We start from the raw sequence: 24,323 nt of genomic DNA on the forward strand, positions 1-24,323 counted from the left end.
TAACAAAAATGAAGTGGGGAGAGGAGGAGGGAACGGAGGTTTTTTTGTTTTTGTTTTTTTAAAGGGAGGAAAAAGAGAAACAAACCTCTGATGACCCAGAAACTTTAAATGGAAAATTTAAATGCTTTGGCTTCCAAAAACCAAGGTGAAAATCACATTTAAAATTGAAATTCAAAAAAATTGATTTGAATTTTCCTGTCAGAAAGCCAAAAATAGGGAAAATGTTGATTTCATTGAAACTTCATTTTCCTGTGGAAAACATTTTTGGGTAAAAATCAGCCAGTTCTAGCTGGTGTCATAGTGAGATTAAAGGCAAACTAGGAAAGAGCTCTTGTTGTTAAAACACTGAATTAGGACTCAGAAGAACTTGGATTCAGTTCCTGGCTGTACCAGATTTTTGCTAGTTATTTATCTCTGCGCCTAGAGATAAATCATCTATTAGAGTTTGTGAGGTGCACAAAGACTGGTGATGGAGAGAGAGGGGCAAATATCTAGGTAGATTGAAATCTGTATGTCAACAGGAGACTTTGAAGTTTGTAAAATTCCTGATGTACAGCTTGTTCTGGAATTGTATCTTTTATTATGGAGAAAATTTTGTGGCTGTATTGTTATACAAGAAGTATATTTTAACACTTTGCTAAAATGGAATGGACTCAGCTAATCAGAGAACATGGATATGTGCAGTTAATCACATTATGGTAGTCTTCTGTAACTACAATATACAAATTCCTGCACTCTGGTTTGCTGATACTATTTAAACTCACTGTTCACTTTCTCACAGCAAATATGGCCATTCCAGTCCTAATACAATTAGCTGGAGGATGCTACTATGAATGTGTTCACTTTTACAAAAAGGATAGCAAATATAAGTAGACAGCCTGCACCATGTCCCGACCACAGAGAAAGTAAGAGATGGGCATTCAGCACCTGCACGGTCTGTTCTTGATGTGTCAAGCACAACCTCATTAAACTCTTTGAGCCAGTTGCTGTTGCCATTATTCATGTTAAGTAGCATAGTTCTCTTCAGGTAGGAGTTATTTGTGAAGCAAAGCCTTACCGCAGGTAAGGGCAAACTGGCCGGTTTTGGCCCACGGAGTTCTTCTATGCAGCCCACAGTTAGTCTTATTTTCAGTATGAAGGCATTATTGAAGAAGAAAACTTAAAGCTCCTAGTATGCAGCAGTCCATCTTGAGCTGAGCATCAAGCTTTTAGTTTCATGGCAATTTTTTGAGTAAGATTTTTGTTAATATCTTTTAAATAATGAATATGTGCCAGAGCCTCAGCTGATGTAAACTGGTGTTGCTTCATTGGCTTCAATGTAGCTATATTGATTTATGCCAGCTGAGGATCTGGCCCAATGCCAATAGAAATTCTTGGATACCAGTCAGCCAGGGACAGTAGCCAATATAAAAAATTAGTATCTTTTACCCAATTTCTCCAGTGTAGTCAGAGCAAGGAGACTTCTATATTTCCTATTTAGTTCTATATTTGGTTATATGCATAAGTAAGAGGGTACTAATAATAGTATAAGAAAAGCTAAAATTTCTGGGATTAAGAAGGTCTGACTTGTTTTGGCTATGGTTTTGTATGTATAAAAATAGCCGTTGAGCGTAAGGATGAACAGATCTGCCAATTCTATTGATATTAAGAGAGCACTATTTCCTATTATGTGATCCAAAGAATGAAGCACTGAACTTTAAAAATACTATCAACATTTAACATATGTGGTGTTTATACTGAACCTTGTAGATATTAGAGTCGTTATATTTTCTTTGGCACCAATATTTTATGTTAGTTTTGCCATTAAACCAATTTGTAATACTTAAATTGTGAATCTGACAATAATAGGGTTGGTAGTTTGAAAGGCAGCTTCTAAGAAGATTTTATATTTCTCCATTTAAAGCACATCACCCTGTCCTCTTCTCTCGTTTCAAATGAATTGCTTAGTGCTTTAACCTTATGTAATTGTAGAAGTGTTGGATTGATCTTTGTTATGGAAAGAATGTCTTTTGCAGTCATGTCTGTCTGTTGTTTCTGACTTTTTGCATTTATATTGGCATAGAAAGCAGTCTCTTGCGCACAAGAATTGACAGATAGGACTTAAATTCCAATTTAGGAAATACTTGAAGAGTGAAAAGAATTATAGACAAAACAAAGACAGGAAAAACAGGAAACCAAGTTTACTGAACAACTTGGAAGCGAGGGTATTTCTGATTTAAGGATCATTTGATTAATGTGAGCTGAGATTCTCTTGAATAGTAATTTATCCTTTTGAATATTGTAATTTTAGATAGAGACCCTTAAAACTTCATAGGAAAGCTTAAAAGTGTACTTTATAAATATATCTGTCTTGTGTATATAAAGAAAGAGTCTAAGCATCTAAAATACTGTATTATGATAAACAGACACCATATATTGCAATCTCAATAAATAACACACTAACTTTAGAAGTGCAGTCGTATGAAAAGTCACCATGTAAAAACGGCATCCTTACCTGTATATTGTTTTGGCAATTATTTATTTATTAATACCTTTTATTCCAGTTACCACTCCATCATTAATACAGCAGCAAGACCCTCAGCTGGATTGTTTTCTGATGTCACTTTATAAGCAAAATGTCAAGGGCCAAAGTCTGTTCTTCATTACATCTGTGCAACCCAATTCTAAACAGTAGTGTTACACAGATGTAATTGGGGCCAAAATCCGGCCAAGATCCAGCCGCCATGGTCGCCGCTGAAGAAAATGGTGCCCCCCAAATCCTGGTGCCCTAGGTGACCGCCTAGGTCACCTAAATGCTTGTACTGGTCCCGTGCATACCCTGATGCCACCAGAAAGGCCACCATTTCCCCCATAAACTACTACATTTCACTGTGTCATAATACTTCCCAAAGCAACAAGATTTTTGCATATGTCCCCTCTGACTAGAGCTGTGCAAATAACTTTTGTTTGGTTATCAGGTCATTCCAAAAACAAAACAAAAAATTGTTTAGCTTAGAGCAAAACATTTTGTTTAACCTGAAACAATACGTTTTGTTTAGTTTTTGAGCTTTCTAACAAATGTCTAATATTTTAAAATTTAAATTTAAATGAATTTTCAGAACAAAAAAAGGTGTGTTGAATTAAAAAATCAAAATGTTTCAGGTAGACAATATCAAAATGATCTAATGTTTCAATATTTTTTGAATTTTTATAAAGTTTTGTTTTTAATTTACTGAAACAATTTGGCAAATTTGACATGAATTTGCAACTTGATTTGGTCACCCCAAATCTGCATTTGTTTGGTGGATGGGGGGGAAATGTTTTAGACAAAATTTCTGTGTGTGCCGACAGTACAAACAGATAATTGACTTAGAATTTGAGTGAGCAGGCTTTTTGACCACCTTCCCTCTGCCCACTGATCCTTTTCCCCAGGACATTTTCTAACATTTAAAACCCACATGAGCTTCACACAGGTGCCATTTATTTTTGAAAATTGGCCTGCTCAAAAAATGTCTCCTCCTTCCTGCCCAAAGGGCATTAGAGGTGAGATTCAGTTCTGGACCAATAATAGTTTGTGTATTTAAAAAACCCCTCTCCTTACTTTAGATAACAGAATATAATGCCCCTTAGAGCTAGAATTGGGAACTAATATTATTATTTATTTGTATTATGACAGCTCCCAGGAATGCCATTCACAGACCAAGTCCCTATTGTGCTAGGTGCTGCACAAACACAGAACAAAAAGACAGTCCCTGCCCCAAAGAGCTTATAATATAAGACAAGAGACAACAGGTAGATACAAGCTGAAGAACACAACGGAACAATGAAACACAAAGAAGTCAGCGTGCTTGGTAGTGGTCACAGCACACCAGCTTCCTAACTATTTTATGTATAACTTTATAATTTTATATCATTCTAGTATTGGAAGGGTCTGACACGTCATACTTTAAAGTCGTGACACTTTTATGTTTAGAAAGTTTGGGGTCATTTTTGGAGATGTTTCATGTTTTAACTTTTCCTCTGTGCCCTGCTCATGGAACTCAGGGCCACTCAGGCTTGTGGCTTTGGAGTCTAAAGAATTTTAAAAAAAGAAGTCTCAAAGAAATATTTAAAACTCTTAAAAAATTCCTTGGCTAGTTTTTCATTAACATGTGGTATATTCAGAATGCATGATAGTGTGCCATGCTGTAAAAGTTTTATCAGTACTCATTTGGGGTGACAGGTGTAATTCACTCATGGCTTCCTATCTTGTGAGTAATGTGCCCATCCCAAACTTAGGCTGATAAAACATTTATATCCCATCAGGCCATCAAGATTTTCTCTCTATAATAAATGATATAATCATAGTTTCCCTTTTTACACTCATAAAATATCTGTCTTAATAAGCAGATGATCCCAAGCCACAAAGTTCAGGTCTGGATCAAAATTCATGAAGTTTGATGCTGTTTGGATCTAGAATTTAGGTTTGGGTCCATCTGTAATATTTTTTTTGACAGGTGTTCAACAAGCATGTATCTCTCTGGGGCACCCTTTTGGTGGCAGCGTGGAATCGGTGCTCACAGTGAGTTGGACTATCAGGTGTCCTGGCTTGCAGCCGAATCACTAAGCAAGTGGTAGCTCAGATCTCCTTCATTAGGGGTGGGGTGGGGTGCCGAGCAGACAAACAGTGGATTAGGCCTTTTGGCTTTAGACTAAAAGCTGACAGCCATCTGTGGCTTAGGCCTCCTGCCTGAGGGCTAAGCAAATAAGTGCTTCATGGGTCAGGCCTTCACGGTTAGGGTTGAACACGCAACAGTCCGTGGCTCATCCAGCCATGAGTGCAGGGTAGGGGGGCCCAAGCCCATTCTGCGCAATCATGTCCCAGCTCAGGGCCCTAAAAGTGACGGGTGATCCCGTAACAAGGTTGGTGGGGAAGTGTAGGGTCTTTGCTTTGCCTCTTAGCCACACAGCTGAGTCAATATCTCAGTTCCCTTGGCTACTTCCTGTCATTGTTGTCGGCTCACTCTCCATTTCCTCTTTGGGTCTCTACATCTCCTGGGGCAGTGGCTGGCCTTCTCTCCAGGCTAGCTTAAGGGAGCCAGTCATGGGCTCTCTTGGCAGTTTGGCTCCCTGGGAAGGACATCTGGATCCTTTCTTGGTCTGTCTACAACTGAGCTGCAGGGCTCTCCTCTTACACTTCCTGCCCGGCCACCACACTTCCTACAAGGGGGAAGGGGCAGGGTTAGCTGAGCCCAACATGATGAGTTAACCCCCTTTGTGCCAGAGTGAGGCCATTCCATCTCCTTACATTGCTGAGACATTTCACATTATGAATGTACAGAGCAAGACCTGTAATAATTTTTATTCAACATATATGCCAGTCTTTCTATAATCATGGATGTTACATAATAATCTTTGAACTGATAAGAGGGATGACAGAAGGACTAAAGCCAGACCAATGTTTTTGTTTCAAAAGTCTGTTTAATTTGAGAACATACCATGTCTTTGCAAAGCACTACTTTGAGTGGAATCAGTATCTTTCTAGTCTTAATGATTGACTCAAAGATAAAACCTCCAATTCTTCACATGAATAGCACAAAAGTGGTTTCAAGGCACATTAATAAGTCAAGGGAGAGGGGAGTAAGCTAATGAGGGCTTTTTTTTCCCTGGGTTAAACTGGACTGGCACCAAATGAAGAAATTGTCTTATGACCAGAGTTAAATGTTAATGATTTTATGGAAAGAAATGAAAGAAAATAAGAGCTCACCAGCGGTAATTAGAAAATCCATGCTGGTTTAAGAGTGCACTCTCTGGGGAGGATAATAAAGAAAATGAAAGGATTCTGGGGGTATAGCTGTTTAGTAAATGAACCTGCAAGTTTTTTTACTATAAAGTTGTTCTGTGAAAATCAGTAAGCAGGTTAAATTATAACATAAAGTAAAACCACATGACTCTGGTTCTTCACAGATCTATTAAGCTAATGTCCGGTAAAGGATAAAATAAAATTAAGGTGCTTTGATCTTCTCTAATTTAAGAATTTCCAGTTGTTTGGGCTTTCATGAGTTGGGTGTTATATGCTGTTCCAAATATTGCTGAAATTAATCTAAATCTACTCCCCAAATTACTTCACATTTTCAGAAAAATTTGTCTGTGAGCATAAGGATAAAGAGGGATTTCAGGGTTAAACATGTTACCCTTTAATTGATTATATTCTGATTAATGAGTTATTAAAAAGTTTATTTCATTTTTCAGAAATATCTGTCTCAAAAATAGAGTTTTTTTTAAAAAAGTCTAAAACATAAATTTGTTTAGTTGGTGCTACACTGATGAAATGTGATAAAATCCACCATAAATCAGAGATCAGAACACCTATGTGACTCTGATATACCCTCAGTGAAAGTCTATTCTGTAGTTATGTACTCTTAGAATTTCCACATTTAAGGTTTGGGATCCTAGTAAAATTTCAGCCTATACAACAAAGCTATAAATTGAACTTAACAAGGTTCTTGTACATGTTGTCAGATGCTACCGGTGTGGTGCTCTGCTCTCTCCAATGTTGGTATCACTCGGCTGCGTGTGTGTGTTCCCTCTGCATGCTGCCCCAGCTCTGCACAGGTAGCTGACACAGCAGACCCAAAGAGAACCCCCAATGACCACAGAGTCTAATAAGATGCAAAGGCACATCGGTCAGATTTATTGCCGTATGGACACAATTGCAGTTCCCCTAGATTGTTACACTAGTAAAAGGCATACTATGAGAAAGTGCCTCTTGGCAATGGACTCGGCTCAGTCAGTGGCGGGACTTTCCACTGCCCCCTCGGCTGGACAAAGACACCGCCCCAAGGATGCATTCTTATACACAGGTACAAACAAGTTACACATTATTCCTGACGTGTTGAGGTGCAACCCATCTACGTAGCAAGGTACAAGCCCTCTACGTAGTAAGTTGCCGCCTCTCATCTTGTACATGTTGTTTGAACAAACCAACTCTATCCATCATATTATCCTTTTGCCCCTGTCATTGGGATGGGTCAATCTGTTCCTTGTTATCTGTGTGGAATGTACAAGTATGTGAATGTTCTGATATCTAGTGTTCAGTACCTTTTAGGTACATATCTTCTTGCAGTATCAGCCCTTTCCTTGCCAGCTTCTGTGAGCAGGGCCTGCCTCTGGCTCACAGCTTCACTTTGCTTTATGTTAACAAAGTCTTGACCATTACTTTAGTTCAGGCCTTAGGCCTCATACTGGGCCTTGATACCAAGGTTTATATCTTAAGGCCTCCTCTTACTACAGTACAATGTGGTTACTGAAAAATAGAACATTTCTGATTAAGTTGAAGAGGTGACTATTTTGGTAGCTGATTGAAGTAGTGTGCTCAATTAATCTGAAGAATAACAGAAAACTATTTATCTTAATTTTTCAGGCTTGCTCTTGTAAGCCATCCATATGCTACTGCATCGATAAGAGTGCTGAATATGGAGTATTTGCAGGTTTTGCTCATAGGGGCTGAGTATTGTATAGATATAGGAAGAGACCGTCTCAGTCCCAAAAGTCTAAAGATATGTTGACTTTCCTATATAGTGTGAAGATCTCCTATAGGTGATCTCTCTCTCTCTCTCTCTCTCTCTCTCTCTCTCTCTCAGTAGTAGTGCACAGAAAGTGGGAGAAGATGATGCATAGGCAGACTAATTGAAGTCAGAGGATCAGCACCATGGATACTTTCCAGTTGTCTTCATCCACCGTTGCATAAGGGCTCATTCTGACCTTGCCTTTGTAGAGGAGATGTATAGCTATTTTACAGCCTGGGGGAGGTGCTTGTCTTCTGTACAGCACTGAGCCCAGCTGCTTTGGTTGGGCTTTGGGATTAGAATTTGCCTCATAATTAACAAATAGTATTTTTATTCAACTTTTTCCATTCTGTTGAATTTTAACTACTAGTTACATTTAAAGTTAGTTGAACTGCTTGTTATGAATAGTACTGTTTGGGGGGAAAAAATTGACATTTTTTTTGTCAGAATTTGCCAGTTTGTGAAATACTTTGTGAAGATTATTCAATTTAGACAAAATTCCACTAGAAATTCACCCACCTGTCAGGTTGATAGACAGCCAGGAGTTTGGAAGTCCTGGGGGCCCTGGCTTCTAACTTCCAAGTACTTGGCTTCCCAGAACCCAGGCTCCCTGAGCTTTCAGGGTCACGGGCTGCGGGACAGGCTGCCAAGTAGACTGCCTCAGAGCTGGGCCTCCCAGTAGAGTTTGGCAGAAAATGATAGTCTCCTTTCCCAGATAATTTTGAAATTTGAGAGTTTGTCTCATGTTGGAACAAAGTCAAATGCTCCATGAAAAGGAATTACCAGTCTCCCCTAGCTCCAGTTATGAATTTAGCCACTTCTTTATAATGATTTGTTTTTGAACTGATCCTGATTATCCTTCTCTGCAGCTGTCATTCATAAATACTCACCAAATAGTTTGGACAAACAATTTTCAGACTCTGAATGATTGAATTTCACTGTTCACTATTCCTACTGGGCTTGATCAAAAGCCCATTGAAATCAATGAAAAGACTCCATTGGCTACAGTGGGCTTTGAATGAGGCCTATTTTGTGGTTGGTCGCTGTGGCAGGATGAAATGGCCGGAAAAGAGTTAAGGGCCTGTCACACAGCTCAGCAGGAGATTAAAAAAAAGAGCAAGAGAAAAAGCATCTGGAGACTGTAGCCAATAAACTGGGCCCTGAGACAAGGGCCTGAAACTAATTTGAGTATGGTACTTACGCTTTCCTGGACTGGTGAGTGAGCCCATCAGTTTATAGTCACCTAAGTGGCATGGTATTGTTTCTGGTCACTGATTGGCTGACTGTTACATCTTGATGAATGGATGAGAGAAATATTTTAAACAGGAGAATAACTAATACTGATTAATTTACATTGGCCAATTTGTATACTAATACTTTGAAATCTGGTGGGTGTTTTGTCTAAGTGAGCATTGCAAGATGAGACCTTTTATATAGCAAAATAAACAAATAAAATGTATTCTTTATGAATTTAGCCCAGCAGCTTTGAGTATCATCAGTATGCCCAGAGCTGTACTAAATTGAGATGATCACACATATGCTATTTGCCCAAGGAGCTAACACCCTTCTTCAGAAAATATGATGGATGAACTAGCCCCATCATCACAATTTCAAACAGTGTAGACACAGGTGTTTTTTGTTTTGTTTTTATTTTTTATTTTTTTAAAGTTTCTTTGGGGGATGTTGTTGCTGCATTCCTTTTCAGAATTGTAGATGCTTCTAGATTATGCCTGCAAACATTTTACTACCTATTCTAGTAATAAGTTATTTTTAAAAAATAGTGCTTTTTACTGTTAACAATGAGGGTAAATCTGTTTGTAGTCTAAGATTAGTAGATGTAAGGGACTCAGGTGACTTGTTGATGGATGCAAAATATATATTTATAAATAAATATCTTTTAAAGGTGACCTGCAGTGCTTTTCTGACTTTTTTTCTTATACTCCCTTATATGTATGTAACAGTACACAGGTGCTGGCTTTCTCTGGCCTGTGGGGGTGCTCAATCTCTCGCTCCACCCTAGGCCCTGCCTCTTCCTGCCCCCGCTTCACCTCCACCGTCTCTTCCCGTCCAGTTCTTCCCCCTCCCCTGAGCGTGCCCTGTCCCTGCTCCTCTCTCACCTCCCACCCCAGCACCTCCTGCATGGCGTAGAATAGCTGATTGCCATGGGCGGGAGGTGCTAGGAGGGAAGGGGAGGAGTTGATCAGCAGGGCCGCCAGTGGACAGGAGGTGCTTGTGGAGGGTGGGAGGGGGAAGCTGGCTGCCACCCATTAATTTGTTTCCGTTGTTGGCACCTATGTAAGAGAATGAGTTTTTAAGTTCCCCTATTACATATAAATAAAGAAAAGTTTTACAGTCTAAATTTGCCCTTTGCCCTTTGGATGCTCTCTTTTGTCTTCAGCATCTTATGTAACTTTGTCTTCTGTGAGATAGTAACATCACAATCAACTCATGAATATATTAATTAATTGATGTCAGCTGATCTGTTCCTAGTCTGTGAAATTTCCCCTCTTCCCCACTCTATACTAGGATGCAGCAATGTAACTCCTTTAACTTAAACAAGGGAACAGCATTCTCTAAAATGATGTAGCAATGTGTAAAGGGGAGGGAGTTGTTTGGGTTGTGCTTGGCATGCAAATATCGGTGATGTCAGGAGAGGAAGAAGTTTGTCCTTATTCAGTTTTATCCATGGGACGGAGTTGAAGGAACTATTTTGATTTACAAAATTATATAAACAGGGTTGTGACACATATAAATAAAGCATTTATGGACCATGAGTCTGAGAGCTGAAAAAATGAACAAACTTAAAAAGCTTTGCAGGCCACCATTATGTGATAGTCCACTGACGGACACACTTAGTCAGTATCTGATAGACATTTGTTCTGGTTCTGATTGTACCTAAAGAGTCTTTTAAAAAAAACTAAGATGTTTGTTCCAAGTAAACATTTTCCCACTGAAACTCAGTACAAATACTAATTCGTACATTATTAGCAGCAGTTACTGATTTATATACTTTTGTTCTAAGCATATTTTTTTTTTCTTTTTCCTTTTGGTCACACTTCATTTCAATTGACAGCATAGTCCAGGAGCAGTGCTGCAGTAATAAGCTGGAGGAACACTATTGTTCCATTGGCATTAACATTGCCAATGAACATGAAGAATGTAATTCACATGATGATATTTCCACTTATGAAGCCAAATTCACTAAGGTGAGACTTTAGAACTACTATAAACTGTTGTTGTTTATTATAGCTAACATGAGTTTGATTTATTCTTAAACTGAAGCATTTCCAGGATTTTGAGGACAAGTAAGTGTCGTCATCATTCTGTACCCAGGATGAAAATGCTCATCTTGGACACCTTGGATTGACCAGTTGCCACTACTCTGTTTACAATCTAGTTCACTTCTTTCTTCAAAATGAACCCTCTCCTATAATTACTACAAGTGTTTTCTACAGAGGGTTTTCAGCAATGTGAGGTGACCCTATCTGCCTGCTCTGGCTTGCTTCACAGCATGGACTTGCCCTGGGTCCAGTCACCACTTTTTCTCATGCCCTCAACCCCATGGCCTCTGCTGCCCCTCTGAGCTGCCCACCCCTCTGTTGTTTTCTCTTTGGCTGTGGGAACAAGTGAGATCTAGGGGCTGAGGGAGGTGGAATCGGGCCAGAGGGATGCAAGTCTTACTGCAGGCGGTAACAGCACCTCATGGGTTGTCAGTATTTTGTTACACTGAAGTGTTTATGGCGCTGTTGATGGCTTCTGCAAATAAGGGCGGATCTACAGATTGTTTTGTCTTCCAAGTCTGTGGTAGCAAAGCCTATGTACATACATTTAAGTATAGTTTAAAAATTCATTAGGCAGCTGTCACAGGGTAGCTGGTCCCTGTGGATAGACTGAACCCATCTCCCCTGGACTAAAAGCTAGTGAGCCCAATCCAGCTAATTTAAGAGGGCTGGGTTAGTCCTGGGCCTATAAAGGGCAGCTAGTAGGCAGCTAGGGAGGAGGAAGGCCTGAGCCCTGGGCAGCAAAGGCCACATGAAGTGGACCTAACTGAGTCCCCGGAGCAAGGGGGGCCAGGGACTCAGGGAAGCCTGTGGCTGCTGCTCCAAGGTGGGAGCAGAGCAAGCAGAGGCTTGGAAGTTGCCAGGAGCTGTAGAATCAGAGACCCTGGGAGGGGTGGCCCTTAAACCTGGGGCCCAAGTATTGATTTAAGACTGTGTTCTGTTTGTTTGTTTGTTTGTCTGTTTAAATCTTGTTCTAAAAGAATAAACCTCCTGGACTGGGCCTGGGACTGGGACTGGGCCTGGGCGTGAGCGCATGTATGGCATGCGGGTGCAGCGACACCCTCCACCCTCACCCCTGATGACAGCAGCATAAGTGCCTACTACCCTCTGCTGAGCCCTCCTACCCCCTGATTTTTTATCTCCCAAGGACAGTGTTATATTGAGGTAGAGGTGTAATACTTCTATATTATCTAACCCACCTTTTCTTTCTAATATCTTGGGACCAATGCAGCTACAACACTGCAAGCAAGTGAAAAAAGACACAATTAAAGTAACAGTTCCTCACCACCAAATCAATATTTCACATGTGTGAGTTTATCAGCATGAGAGAATGATACTAATTATTACAAGCCTGATTCTGCCACCCTCATGTGTGTTTAGTAGTACCTCACTCTGCAAACTGTCCCATAGAGATCAATGTGTAATACATTACGGCTGCATGTGAGAGGTTCACAATCTTATGTACCTAAACTGTTCTTAACTTTCTTATATTAAAAACATTTTGAGTCAGAGAATGTTGAGCCAGACAGTATGCCTGATGTGTACTATGGTATTATGACAAAGGAACGTTAGTATTATGCATCTTACTGAGCTTCTATCTCAGTGCTCCTGAGCTTGGTCCTGTTTAAACTTGACTTTAGCATGTGAAACCTTTTGTACTGAATGTCTTTTTATTTTTTCTCCAAGAAAATAGTCAGGCTTAATTAGGAATCTAATTAGTTGGCTAAATTTATGATCTTTCCAGTAAGAGAATCGCCAAGGTGACTATTCTTTAATTTGAGTCCAGAACATGCAACTAGAAAGAAGATGAAGAGGCATATTTTGAAAACACTGGTCTGTGTTTTTGCCTCCATGGATTGCAGTTGTTGATAATTGTGGGCACAGTTAAGCACACTTTGTTACTCAGAAAATGATGGGTACAAAAATAAAAGTCTATTTAAAGCCAAGCAGAAAAATCAGTCTCCAAAGATAAGTCTAACTCCAAACGTGTTGATTGATCATTGGCTGGCGTAGGAGACTCAGAAGTACAGATCAGCAAGTTAGATCCACAAATTAAAGGGCAGAACCTGGTAGAAATTTTGAGAGTCCTTAAAATGCTCAGAGATCTGCCCAAATCATAGCACTTTCTCTCTTCCCAAAGAGCAATATTTAGCCCTTATTCTTCCATTTTCTAAAGAAGCTTTTATTTGTCTATATTATTGAATATATGTTTTTATTCTGAACTGCTGGATATAATTTGTATCACTGTTCACATCTTCAGAAGTTGTGAAAATTTCCACTGGATTCTTATTTTGTCCAATCTATTTTTCGACTGCTGACAGAAGTGTGTACTCCAGCAGATGAGACCTCTTGTGGAGGAACCTACAAAAGCATAGTTAATGCAGCGTTTGCTGTTCAACTCTTTATATTTAACTAATGATATAAATAACATGGAGGTATTGTAATGTTTAGTTCATTCAGAGGTTTTAATGACTAAGCACTATCAGGTGATTCCTAGTCATACTAAGAAATATTTTAAAACTACAAACTTGTAGCTGTGGGCTGAATTGAAAACATAGGTATGTGTATGACCTGATTTTCAAAGGTGCCGAGCATATGTGACTTCCCACTGAAGTCAGTGGGAGGCTTCGGATGCTCATCACCTCTGACTACCAGGCTGTTACTGCATACGTCTCTATTTTTGAAGCAAGTATATGGTATTTATGTGTGTCTTCCTATATTTACTCCTTTCCATGAGAAATTAAGGTGTGTGACAACTTGATTGTTCATGAGACTACAGGTGAAATAATAGATCCTTTAACCTCTAGGCCATAGGTGCACATATGATCCAGGTTGGTAGCTGGATCACAAGCTTAACAGTGACCTGGAGGCAATGACGGGGAGTATTACAATTGGATAGTTTTTTGGCACTTTACATTAAATGAAGAGGTAGTCTCAACCCAGTTCCTAGGAATTGTCCACATTACAACAAATCTCTGGCACAGTTGGGACCCTTGTAGGCAGTGTCTTCAAAGAGGTCAAGAACTGAACTGACAGGGAGTCTGAACTACACTTTCAAACTAATAAATATTCAAGTTTACTTCAAAGTAGGTTGGAAGCGCTTGGACAAAAGAGTATGGGAAAGTTTGCACTGTCACTTATCATCATCATCATCATCTTCTGATGATGATGATGATGATACTTATTTAGTGCCATGAATTTGAGGACCCTGGCGTGATTTATGAACACTAATTAAATTAGCCTCACTAGCCTGTGTGAGTTATCTCCATTCTATGGATAGATGGATGGACTGAGACATGGAGAGGATAAATGACTAGCTCAAAGTCATAAGTGAGGTATGTGGCAGAGCCAGGAGCAGAACCAGGTCTCCAGGCTCCCAGTCTTGTGCTGTAACTACAAGACCATCTTTTATTTTCACCTATACTTCTTCTTTAATTGAGTGGAAGATCTCAGCCTCAATCCAGCATCTTCCATCAGCACTAAGTTAATTTAAAAAAATTGTAAACCAACCAAACACAATAAGCAAGAATTGACACAATGATATTTGACCTAGAAGTACTGCATTTATTGTTAATCTTGGATACTTCTGTTCTTTATGTTGGATAATTCTGTTAGTGCTCTGGTGTCATGATGGTAGTGGCAATATGGCTAAAGAGTCATTCTGCATAATAATGAATAATGATAATTAATGAAGTTATTCCCAGCCAACCATCTTTGTTTGGAAATATGTTCATATCTGAAATTCAGGTCTCAACATTTAAATCTTAAAGCGTTTTTCCCATAGAATGAACAGTGATCCTGAAGTAACTTAAAGCTGGAATGGCAAGCTATCTTCCAGTCTCAGCTAGAGATCCTGTTGTAGTAGCTGCTGGAAATGTCTTCCTTTCTTTTTTTAATGACTTTTTCAGTTCTCCATAGTACAGTCATCTCCTGCGGGTCAAACAAAATACATGAGAACCTTGTTTTTTATGAATACTAATTTTAGGAACGACTAGCGGTTATATACATGAAATATATGAGATGGAGGGATGGAAGGGAATCACACTACAAAAATGATATTGATGAAGAACAAATTGTCATAACTTCACATTCTGATGCCTTGAGTGCATTTGAAATTGGTTTGCAATGGTTTGAAGGACAAGAAGAAAGTGAAGCAGTGCACCATACTTTAACTTATGAACAGCACCTCATAATGGAATATTGAGATGTTCAATTTTATGAACTCCTTAATCCAAAATTAGTTAGTAAAATAGGGATTCTACTGTAATATGATCAAATTATATACATAAAATACTTATGTGTAAATTGCTCTTCTAAGGGAATGAAACAAGCCAAAGCTATCATCAACTCTTCCTGAAAAAGAAGCAGCAAAAACTCTGTATAAAACAAAGGATAATGCTGTAAAATGCAGCACAAGAAGGGGCAAGAGGAAATACATGGATAACATCACCAAAGAAGTTGAAGTGGTTGATAAGAGATAATAGTAAAACACTTCTATCAATTCAGCAAGGTTCTAACTAGCAAGTTTAGACCAATTGGGGGCCTGTTAAGGTAAACAAGGAAAGACCTAAGAAAGTGATAGGCAGAATACTTTTAAGGAGTGCTAAACAGAACCGTGCCACAAGAAACTATTGACTTTTTGACAAAGACTTTAAACACCCAGAAATAAACATTGTAACATCTAACATTAAAACCAAAGTGAAAGATGCATTAAAAAGTTGAAACATAGGAAACCTTGCAAGTGAAGACAAAGTCATGGGGTAAATTTTGAAGGCTTGCGATGAGACTATTAATAAAATCACCAAACTTTTCAGCAAAGCATGGGACCAGGAATAGCCTCTGGAACAGTGGGAAAATGGCATTAAAGTCAAAATTCCAAAGAAAGGTGACCTAGATGGTCAAGCTGAACCTAATCGTGCTTCATCATGCAGGGATGGACTAAATTGAGGCCTTTCAGTCTGAGATTTCTATGATTGATTTGAAGCAACTGCAATAACTGGTAATGTTACCCGTCTTTCAGTGATAGTCTTCTGCAGTATCATCTTAAGCAGAATAAAGGAAGCAGATCAGGCAAAACTAATGGAAGGCAATCTAGATTTTGATTTGAAAGATCAGGAGTCAACCAGATTTTCATCCTAAGGATACTCTTTGAAGCATGCATCAAATGGGACAAAAGCAATTCATAGATTTGAAGAATGCACAGTTAAACCATTTGCTCATGTCTGTGTTTAACATAAACACTGGCTTCAAACAAGGATGCATTCTCTTCCCTCTCCTGTTTGGATTGCCATTGACTTCATTATGAGAAAAAGTGTAGATGGATATAACACAGGCATCATGTAAGGTTCAGCAACAGTATACTAGACGATTTAGATTTTGCTGATAATATTGCTCTTCTAAGGGACAGCGCAAACAAAACCTGAAAGATTGTCCAGCATTGTAAGAAAGGTGGGATTAATCAATTATGAAACAAATCTAATGAGAACTCCAGCAATTCCCAACACAAAAATTACTTCTGAATGCAAAGGAATGCAAGCAGTGAGCCAATTCACATAACGTGGCAGTGATGTGAAAGTCAATAAGAATATCCATAAGGAAATATGTCGTGACTTGGCATGGTGGCAGCTGCAATCACCAACTTAAACAAGAAATTTGGTCAAAAAAAATCTACATTTTAAAGACTAAACTAGGAATCTTCAACTTAAATATAATTTGCACTGTAACATGTGGATGTGAAGGCTGGAAATCCACCAAATATATACACAGAGGTCTAAATGCCTTCAAAAGTAAATACTTCAGGGAAATACAAGGCACAGGCGCCGACTTTCTGATTTCCTGGGGGGTTCTCCACCCCTTCTTTGTCCCTGGCCCCACTCCCACTCCACTCCTTCCCCCAAGGCCCTACCTCCACCTCTTCCTACTCTGTTCTGTCCCCTCCCCTGAGGGCACCCCACCATAGACAACTGGAGCCTCCCCATACTCGGGGGGTGATAATCTAAAGGGAAGGTCACATGTGTCCCCCCTGCCAACCTGCCCCCTGCTGCCAGCCCACCACGCTGCAGAGCAGCCTTCCAGCAGCTGGAAGGGGCTGGTCCCACCCCTTCCACTCCTGCCCCCATCCTGCCCCTTCCAGTCCCCAGCATCTGGGGTACTTGCCACCATGTCCCACTGATGCATCACCCAGTCCCACCCTTGCTCTGCCTCTTCCTGCCCCCACTCCTTCCTCCCCTCCTCCCCAATGCCTCCTGCCTGCCACTGAACAGCTGATCTTCCGTGGGCAGGAAATGGTAGGGGGAGGGGCCTGCCGGTGGGTGCTGGGCATCCACTATTTTTTTTTCCGTGCGTGCTCTGGTATTGGAGCATCCATGGAGTTGGCATCTATGATACAAGGTATTAAATGGATTGAATCTGTAACAAATGCTGAGACTCATCAGAAACTTTAATAACTCCTTATGTCTAAAGTTATCCAGAAAAAAAGATGGAAATATGTGAGATGTGTTGAGAATGAGGCCAGGGCATTTGCCATAAAAAGATGAGACACAAGTTAGGATGCTTATGAGTAGCTTGCTTTTCTAAAGGTAAAGAGTGTGAGGGAGAAAAGGAAAAGTTGATCTCTTTATTTTATCCTTGTGCTGCTCCAGGCTTTAAAGGAATTCTTCATTACAGAACAGAAGAGAAAACATATGTACAATTATTTATATGGGTAAGTAGAGAAGGCAAGCAGGCACATATCTCACAGGTGATGGGAGAAATGTTCTGTTCTTAGTTGTTTTGTTGGAAATGGATTCTTGAAACTGCACAAGGGATTTAGGTCATTAACTTCCATAATGAGTAGTTATTTTATGTTCCAGCTGTGTTTTTAATTTTTTTAATGCTGCAAGCTGTTTCCTTTTGAGCTGAAAAACAATTATAAAAGTAATTTCTAAAAAAAAAATGTTAATCTGCCTTTTACTTGACAGCAGTAGTTGGCAGATGCAGGTTGCAGTGAACCAAATTTCACCCTAGCTTTCTAGCAGCAGGGGAGAAAAGGGAGCAATTTGGCAATGTTTTTTTCAACTCAGAATCAACACAGCCATTTATTCAAAACCAGCCTTTGTTCTGTCCTGCAGTGGATTCTGAAGCCCCTGTTCTTCCAATGCAGATCCTCATGCCTAGAAGGACTGGGCACTAACAGATCTCATTTCAGTATTGGGTTCTTAAGAGGTGACATTCTTAAATAATTACTATAGAGACGTGTGGACCAGCATTTAGGACACTGGATGAGACTTAGGAGACTTTGTTCTAAGTCAGGGATCGGCAACCTTTCAGAAGTGCTGTGCCGAGTCTTCATGTATTTACTCTAATTTAAGGTTTTGCGTGCCAGTAATACATTTTAACGTTTTTAGAAGGCCTCTTTCTATAAGTCTATAATATATAACTAAACTATTGTTGTATGTAAAGTAAATAAGATTTTAAAAATGTTTAAGAAGCTTTATTTAAAATTAAATTAAAATGCAGAGTCCCCCGGACCGGTGGCCAGGACCCAGGCAGTGTGAGTGTCACTGAAAATCAGCTTGTGTGCCGCCTTCGGCACGCGTGCCATAGGTTGCCTACCCCTGTTCTAGGTTCTGCCACTGACCCGCTGCATCGCTTTGCCTCTCTGTGCCTCTGTTTCCCCCTCACTCTTTGTCTCTTGTTTGTTTAGACTGTAAACGCTTTGAGATAGGAAGCATGTACTTGTATAGTGCCTATCCTAATGGGGCCCCAATCTCAGCTGAGGCATCTGGGTGATACCATAATACAAATAATTAATATTAAAGTTAAAAATGTTAGGCTCCAATACAGGGATTTTTTTTCTTTTTAGAACCTTTTAAATCATGATTGGTTTATACAGAATTGTGTCTTCTTTCATGTCTTTATGGTCTGTTAATTTTAAGACCAGGTGCTTCTTTTTTAAGTGAGGATTTGGGGGGAGGTTGGGAGGGCAGGCTGGTGTGCAGTTTATTTATAAACTGAGCAATGCCGCTCATCCTCACTGTGACAAATAAAATCTGTTTTAAATTAGAAGTGGAGCTCAAGTCATTCAGGGTTTTGAGGAGTCCCACAGTTTGTTAGTGTTCAGAACTGGAGATCTGGAGCTGCTCATTTGAGGGAGGAGAACCCATCACAACCATTGTACATGAACCATTCTTGCCTTCCAATTCCACACCATCAAGGACAGTGGGGATTGATTCCAGGGCCTGGGTTTGGGTTACATCTTCACTTCGAGGGCCTGATCCAGACCCATACAAATGTTCTGAGATCTAACTAAGTAAGTACAGCGGGGCTTTTGAACACTGACGCCTGAAAGCTTTGGCTGACCATTTTCTATAAACACACTGTGTGAAATTCTGGCCCCATTTAAGTCAGTGGCAAAACTCATTGATTTCTTTAGGGCTAGGATTTCTCTTACTATCTGTTTTTTTATGTGTGTTTGTTTTGACAGAAATGCTGTTACTGTTGCTTGCTGGGAAAGACAGCCCAAGTTCAAGGACAGAGCTGTGAGCAGAGCCAACTGATAGGATACCAGTGTGGGCAAGTGTTCAGAGCTTGCTGTGTCAAGGGTCAGGAAGGCACCGAAGGGTCAATTAGCGATGTTCCTAAAAAAGACCAAGGTATATTATACCAGCACTAAAATTAAGCTGAGACAGCAGAGCACAACTTCAAGTCATAGTAGGATGCAGGGTAGGAGATGTGCTTGTATTTTTGGATGATTTATGTTGCAACTCTTCTTGTGCTGTTTAAAAATGCATGCTGAGAGCAGCCAGAGGGTTGGCTGGGCACCTTTCAATGTGAAGTTGCTTTTTAGAATAAAATCTAAGGGAATAAATAAGATTAGCCAACTTCCATCATAACTGCTAAGCATTCTCAGCTGCAAACAAAGTCAATGGAAGCTGAGGGTGCTCAGCACATTTGATGAAAATCAGGTCAAACTTTTACGTAGAAGCCTAATGTTAGGAACTCATATTTGAAAATCTTGGTTCATATGTAATCAGCAATTATATTTTATGATCTATCATTCATTTGGCAAGTGTACTCTGTGTGCACATGTGTTTGAATCAAATGTCAAATAAAAGCTATTCTGTGTTTATAAAATGAATAAATAATTCTTCAGTATTATCCTGTGGTATAAGTATCCACAAATACTTACTTCTAATCTTTTCCCAGGTAGATAGCATTTTATTGTGAGCAGAAAACTGCTTTCCCTTCTAATGTTTATTAACCTTCTTATTAGTTAAAATTTCCGACGAGGAAGTAGACCAAGAGGATCCTTACCTTCATGACCGCTGCAGAGGTGAGTTAACTGACTGTTCCTAGGTAGTGACTTTTTTTGTGCGTGTGATCATTTCAGTAAGCATGAAAAACTAGGCAAAACTTAAATGCAATGTTTACTCAAACCATTTTGCTTAGCCCAGCAATTCGCAAATACAAATGGCATGGGGATCCTTTTTGAAATGGCTGTTTCTACCCTCCCTTCCTGCTAGTTTGATTATTGGAAAGAAAATCTTGCAAAATACGAGATTCTTTTGGATTTATTAAGCTGATGTCCGAGTAAGATGAGAACTCATTTGTAGTCTCTTAGGGACCAATAAATGTAAGACTTTTTTTAAGGCATTGTGATGGGGTCCCTTGGGCACAACCTGGACTGTAGGACTGCTGAACAATCCAAAGCCACCAGCCTGGGCTGTCTCTCACACTGTGATGCCAATGTCAAGCTCCAAGCTTCTGACAGGCACTGCACTTACAGAGCCATCCACAAGCAGGGACACTCCCAGTTCAGTTACATGAAAGATCTCCCAGCCATTCATGAACCATCAATTGAGAGGCTTCAGCCAATCCCCCCACCCCAGCTCCCCAGTCTTGTGTGCTAGTACTGTGCCATCTTAATGTGGAATGGACATATGCTAGCCTTTGTAATTTGAGCTGAGATTCCCTGCGCACTTCAACCAAAGACACACTGTTTTAGATAAAATATGAAACAGATTTATTAACACCAGAAAGATTTTAAGTGATTATAAGTAGCAGGCATGGAAATCAGTGTTACCTAAAAAATAAAAATAAATTCTCAGTCTAAATTCTAGCTTAAACAGATTAAGCAGGATTTGAATCAAACAGTCTCTCACTTTAATAGATGGTACAAGCAGCTTACCATTTCTCAATACAAAGGCTGGATTCCCTTTCCAGCCTGGAACCAATCTTCTCCAGTTCAAAGTCTCTGTCTTCCAGATGTTCTTCCAGGTGTTGAGATGGCAGGGAAGAGAGGCCAAGTGATAATGTCACTGCCACTCTTTTATACTTTCTTCCAGCTGCTAGAAAGATCCTTGCTGTGATATGGGTTAGTCTGCCCCCATGGTGTACGTGCCCTTCTCTGAGAAGGGTTCGTTGATTCTACTTGATGGGTCATTAATGCTGTCTGAGTCTTCCTTTGTTGCAACTGAGAGGCTGGCTGTGGGCATTTCCCAACCTCACAATGTATTTCAGTAACACTTATAGCAGTACTTCATATACAATGGTAGTACACACAATCCAAGAAGATATTAAGGTTCAGCAGATCAAGCCTTTTTCAGTGATATCACGCAAGGCATGCATTGTACAAAACATATCAGAATCATATGACAGTGGTGTTGTATCAACCAGGCAAGGTACCTCTTTACCAAGCTGCTGCTGCACCCTCTGTAACTCTCACTCTGCCGCCTCAACTCCTTCCCTCTCCTTCCTGTTTCCTGTCCTTTCAGACTCCCAACAGCCAGTGCTCCCAGTTCTAATAATCACAAGCAATATCTAAACACCACAAGTGGTGAATGTAGGGATTCTAGGATGCTGTGTTGAGGTACCAACTGTCACAGGCACGTCAACTCCTTTTAACTTCAGGGGCAGTTGAGGATGCTCAGGGCTTTGCAGGAAAAGCTTCAGCCCCTTATAAGATCAAATTTTTACACTGGGCCATATTCTGTCCTTCAGTACTACTTGCATGAGCAAATTTGGAAAGCCTTGGGGAGCTTCACTCAACATGTGAGTTGGCTTATGGTCTCTAATGAACACAGCTGGGAAGATAGTGGGTCTGTTTTGGTGAAGATTGTTGACACCTCCCTATAGAAGGGTAAAGTGCTACTGCCAAGAACCTTTAGGCAAGTACTTGATTGGCCCTTATTCTGGAAGTCCTCTTTTGAGGCTCATAATCTCACCACATTTCTTTTCATATTTGCCAAGGAACTGGGAGGGAGAGGTGAGGCAGAGTTTGTTGACTGTGTGGATGTTGGGTCATCTCTAAAAGTTGTGGAGTTTAATGTCTTACATATTAAATTTTGTACATGCCCTCTGAGTTTGATGGAAGTGCATATTTTGCAGATCTTATATGTATTTTTGTAGAGCTCCCAGTGAGCTCATTGAGAGTTAGTCCCACATGGCTAAAGGCAAAATTTAGCCCTCCCTTATTGTCACTTTCTCCAATAAGATAGCTGCCCTCAGTAGTAGTCTCAGAAATGTCAGTTAAGTTGTGAAACATTTTATTTCAAATATAGGCTACAATTTAGTCATGGCAAAAAGAGCTTTTTACCTCTTGCTATTTGTCTGCTGGGCTGAGAAAAAATAGCTCTCTTTTAAAAGTAGACAAAAACCTTAGACCAACCACTTTGAGCTAAAACTGCTACTTACTTCTAATTTATGTATTAAGGAACACAATATTGTACTGCAGGAGCAGACCAGTTTCCCTTTCCTGGTAGAGCAGGGATGAAATAATCTGTACCTGCACCTTAAGAGATGCAGATAACGTTCTCCTCTGTACCACCTGTGCCCAGTGTCCATCTCTACATACCTGCCTGAGAGGGTGTGTAGCAGACCCAGGTCACTTGTGCTTATTCCGGTGCTCTGGCAGGCGATATGGGTAGCCCACACAGGAGAAGAATGGGACAGCTTATACTCCCTTGTTTGCTGGGTGGTCATGTAGGGAAATAGACATTCTTACCTGTAAGAAGTAGAGAATTTTACATCTGCTGCTGTTACTCTTTGCCTGGGCTGTCTTTATTTGTTCATAACATTTATTTTTCTAACTCATTAACAAAAATTTCAAAGGAGATTTTTTTTTAAAGGATGGGCTAGTTCCTCAGCTGCTGTAAATCAGCATAGGTCTATTGACTTCAGTGGAGCTATGCTGACTTACAGCCTCTGAAGATGTGATCATATATTAGAAATACTGATTAGGATTTTCAAACTTCCTTAGGCCACTTTGAAAATCCCAGCCTCTAATCTTAATGGTTTGTCGTTTGACATGGATATTGAACAGCATTTCAGTCTATTCAGTTGTATCTAGAACCAAAATTCATTCCAGAAGATCCAAACCTACTTGACCTTTTATTTGAAAGTGTCCAGACAAGTTATAATGAGCCCAGTGGCATCAGGCATTCCACTTTTTGAGCTTGAAGAACATGTGTATTCTGTTCCTATCCTTGTTTCTGGTTGAGATGATTAGATCTGAAATGGTGTAACTAATTTCTGTTTGACCTGCACAATCCACATGAAAATTGGAAGGAGAATGAAAGAAAGATAAATGACTTGTGCATTGATTTTTTGTGTGGCAAGTGTGTGGTGCCTCTTGGATGGAATATTTGATTCGGATAATAATCTGCTTATTTTGATTTACTGCCTGGTGTTTCATGTATCTAAAAGCTTAAAACATCAGAGATTTATTATTTTCTGCAAACATTTTTGAATAAAGTAATACATTTTGGATTAAAAAAAAGTTTGTTAATAGACTGATATTCCAGTAAAAGCTTTAAGCATGTCATAATAGACACACTGCTACAAATGGTTTGTTTATGCAGGTGTTTCTGTAGGACACAATGTTTTGAAAATGTACCCATTTCAGTGTCCGGGGCATCTGTATCCCATAAGAGGTAGCCACAGATACTGTGCCAGTTAAGCAATGATTGGTCATACTGCTTATTTGGCTATTCTACTCCACAGGTGTTAGAAACAGAAAGCACCTGTTGAGACATCAGGTCCATTATCCTGCCAAAGCAAAAGCTGGCTCTCCTCCTTGACTCAAGATGATAAATCATATTAAAGGGTGTTAATGTTATACTTTCCTAATGTTACTTTTCCATGTAAGCAATTGCTGTAGTAGAAGTTATTCATTTGCCAGAGGGAGGGGAATTGGTCTGTCCAATCGTAAATGGGAGTTGTTGTCCATTAGACACTCTTTCTATTAAGGGCTACACTATAAACAAATTTGAAAGCCTCTTAAGGATCATTTCTATCACTTTTTTCCAAAGATGAGTTCAAATGTGTCAGGCAATGAAACTTCCAGCAATTCTCTGGGAGGCCATTTCACAGTTTGAGGGTATCTACATTAGGCAAATGTCTGATTTGCCTATTATGACCCTTCTAGCTTTTCTTATGGGATAGCAGTTGATATTAAAAAAAATCATGCTTTGCCAACTATTACCCACAGTGGTATCTGAGCTTTGCTCCTGAACTCTGAATAGGATATATTTGTGAT

General features: G+C 39.8%; 1 protein-coding gene across 2 annotated transcripts in view; it reads left to right on the forward strand.

Moving 5' to 3' along the window:
• The window catches only part of FBLN1 (fibulin 1), a 110,347-nt gene that overhangs the window by 15,347 nt on the left and 70,677 nt on the right, over window positions 1-24,323 (forward strand). For both annotated transcript variants that reach the window (XM_050965359.1, XM_050965349.1), the window contains exons 3-5: window positions 10,600-10,732; window positions 19,272-19,440; window positions 20,061-20,120. In XM_050965359.1, the coding sequence (XP_050821316.1) occupies window positions 10,600-10,732; window positions 19,272-19,440; window positions 20,061-20,120 (362 nt within the window). The remainder of the gene's footprint in view (window positions 1-10,599; window positions 10,733-19,271; window positions 19,441-20,060; window positions 20,121-24,323) is intronic.

The sequence above is a fragment of the Gopherus flavomarginatus genome, chromosome 1 (assembly GCF_025201925.1).
Source record: "Gopherus flavomarginatus isolate rGopFla2 chromosome 1, rGopFla2.mat.asm, whole genome shotgun sequence".
Classification (NCBI taxonomy): Eukaryota; Metazoa; Chordata; order Testudines; family Testudinidae; genus Gopherus; species Gopherus flavomarginatus.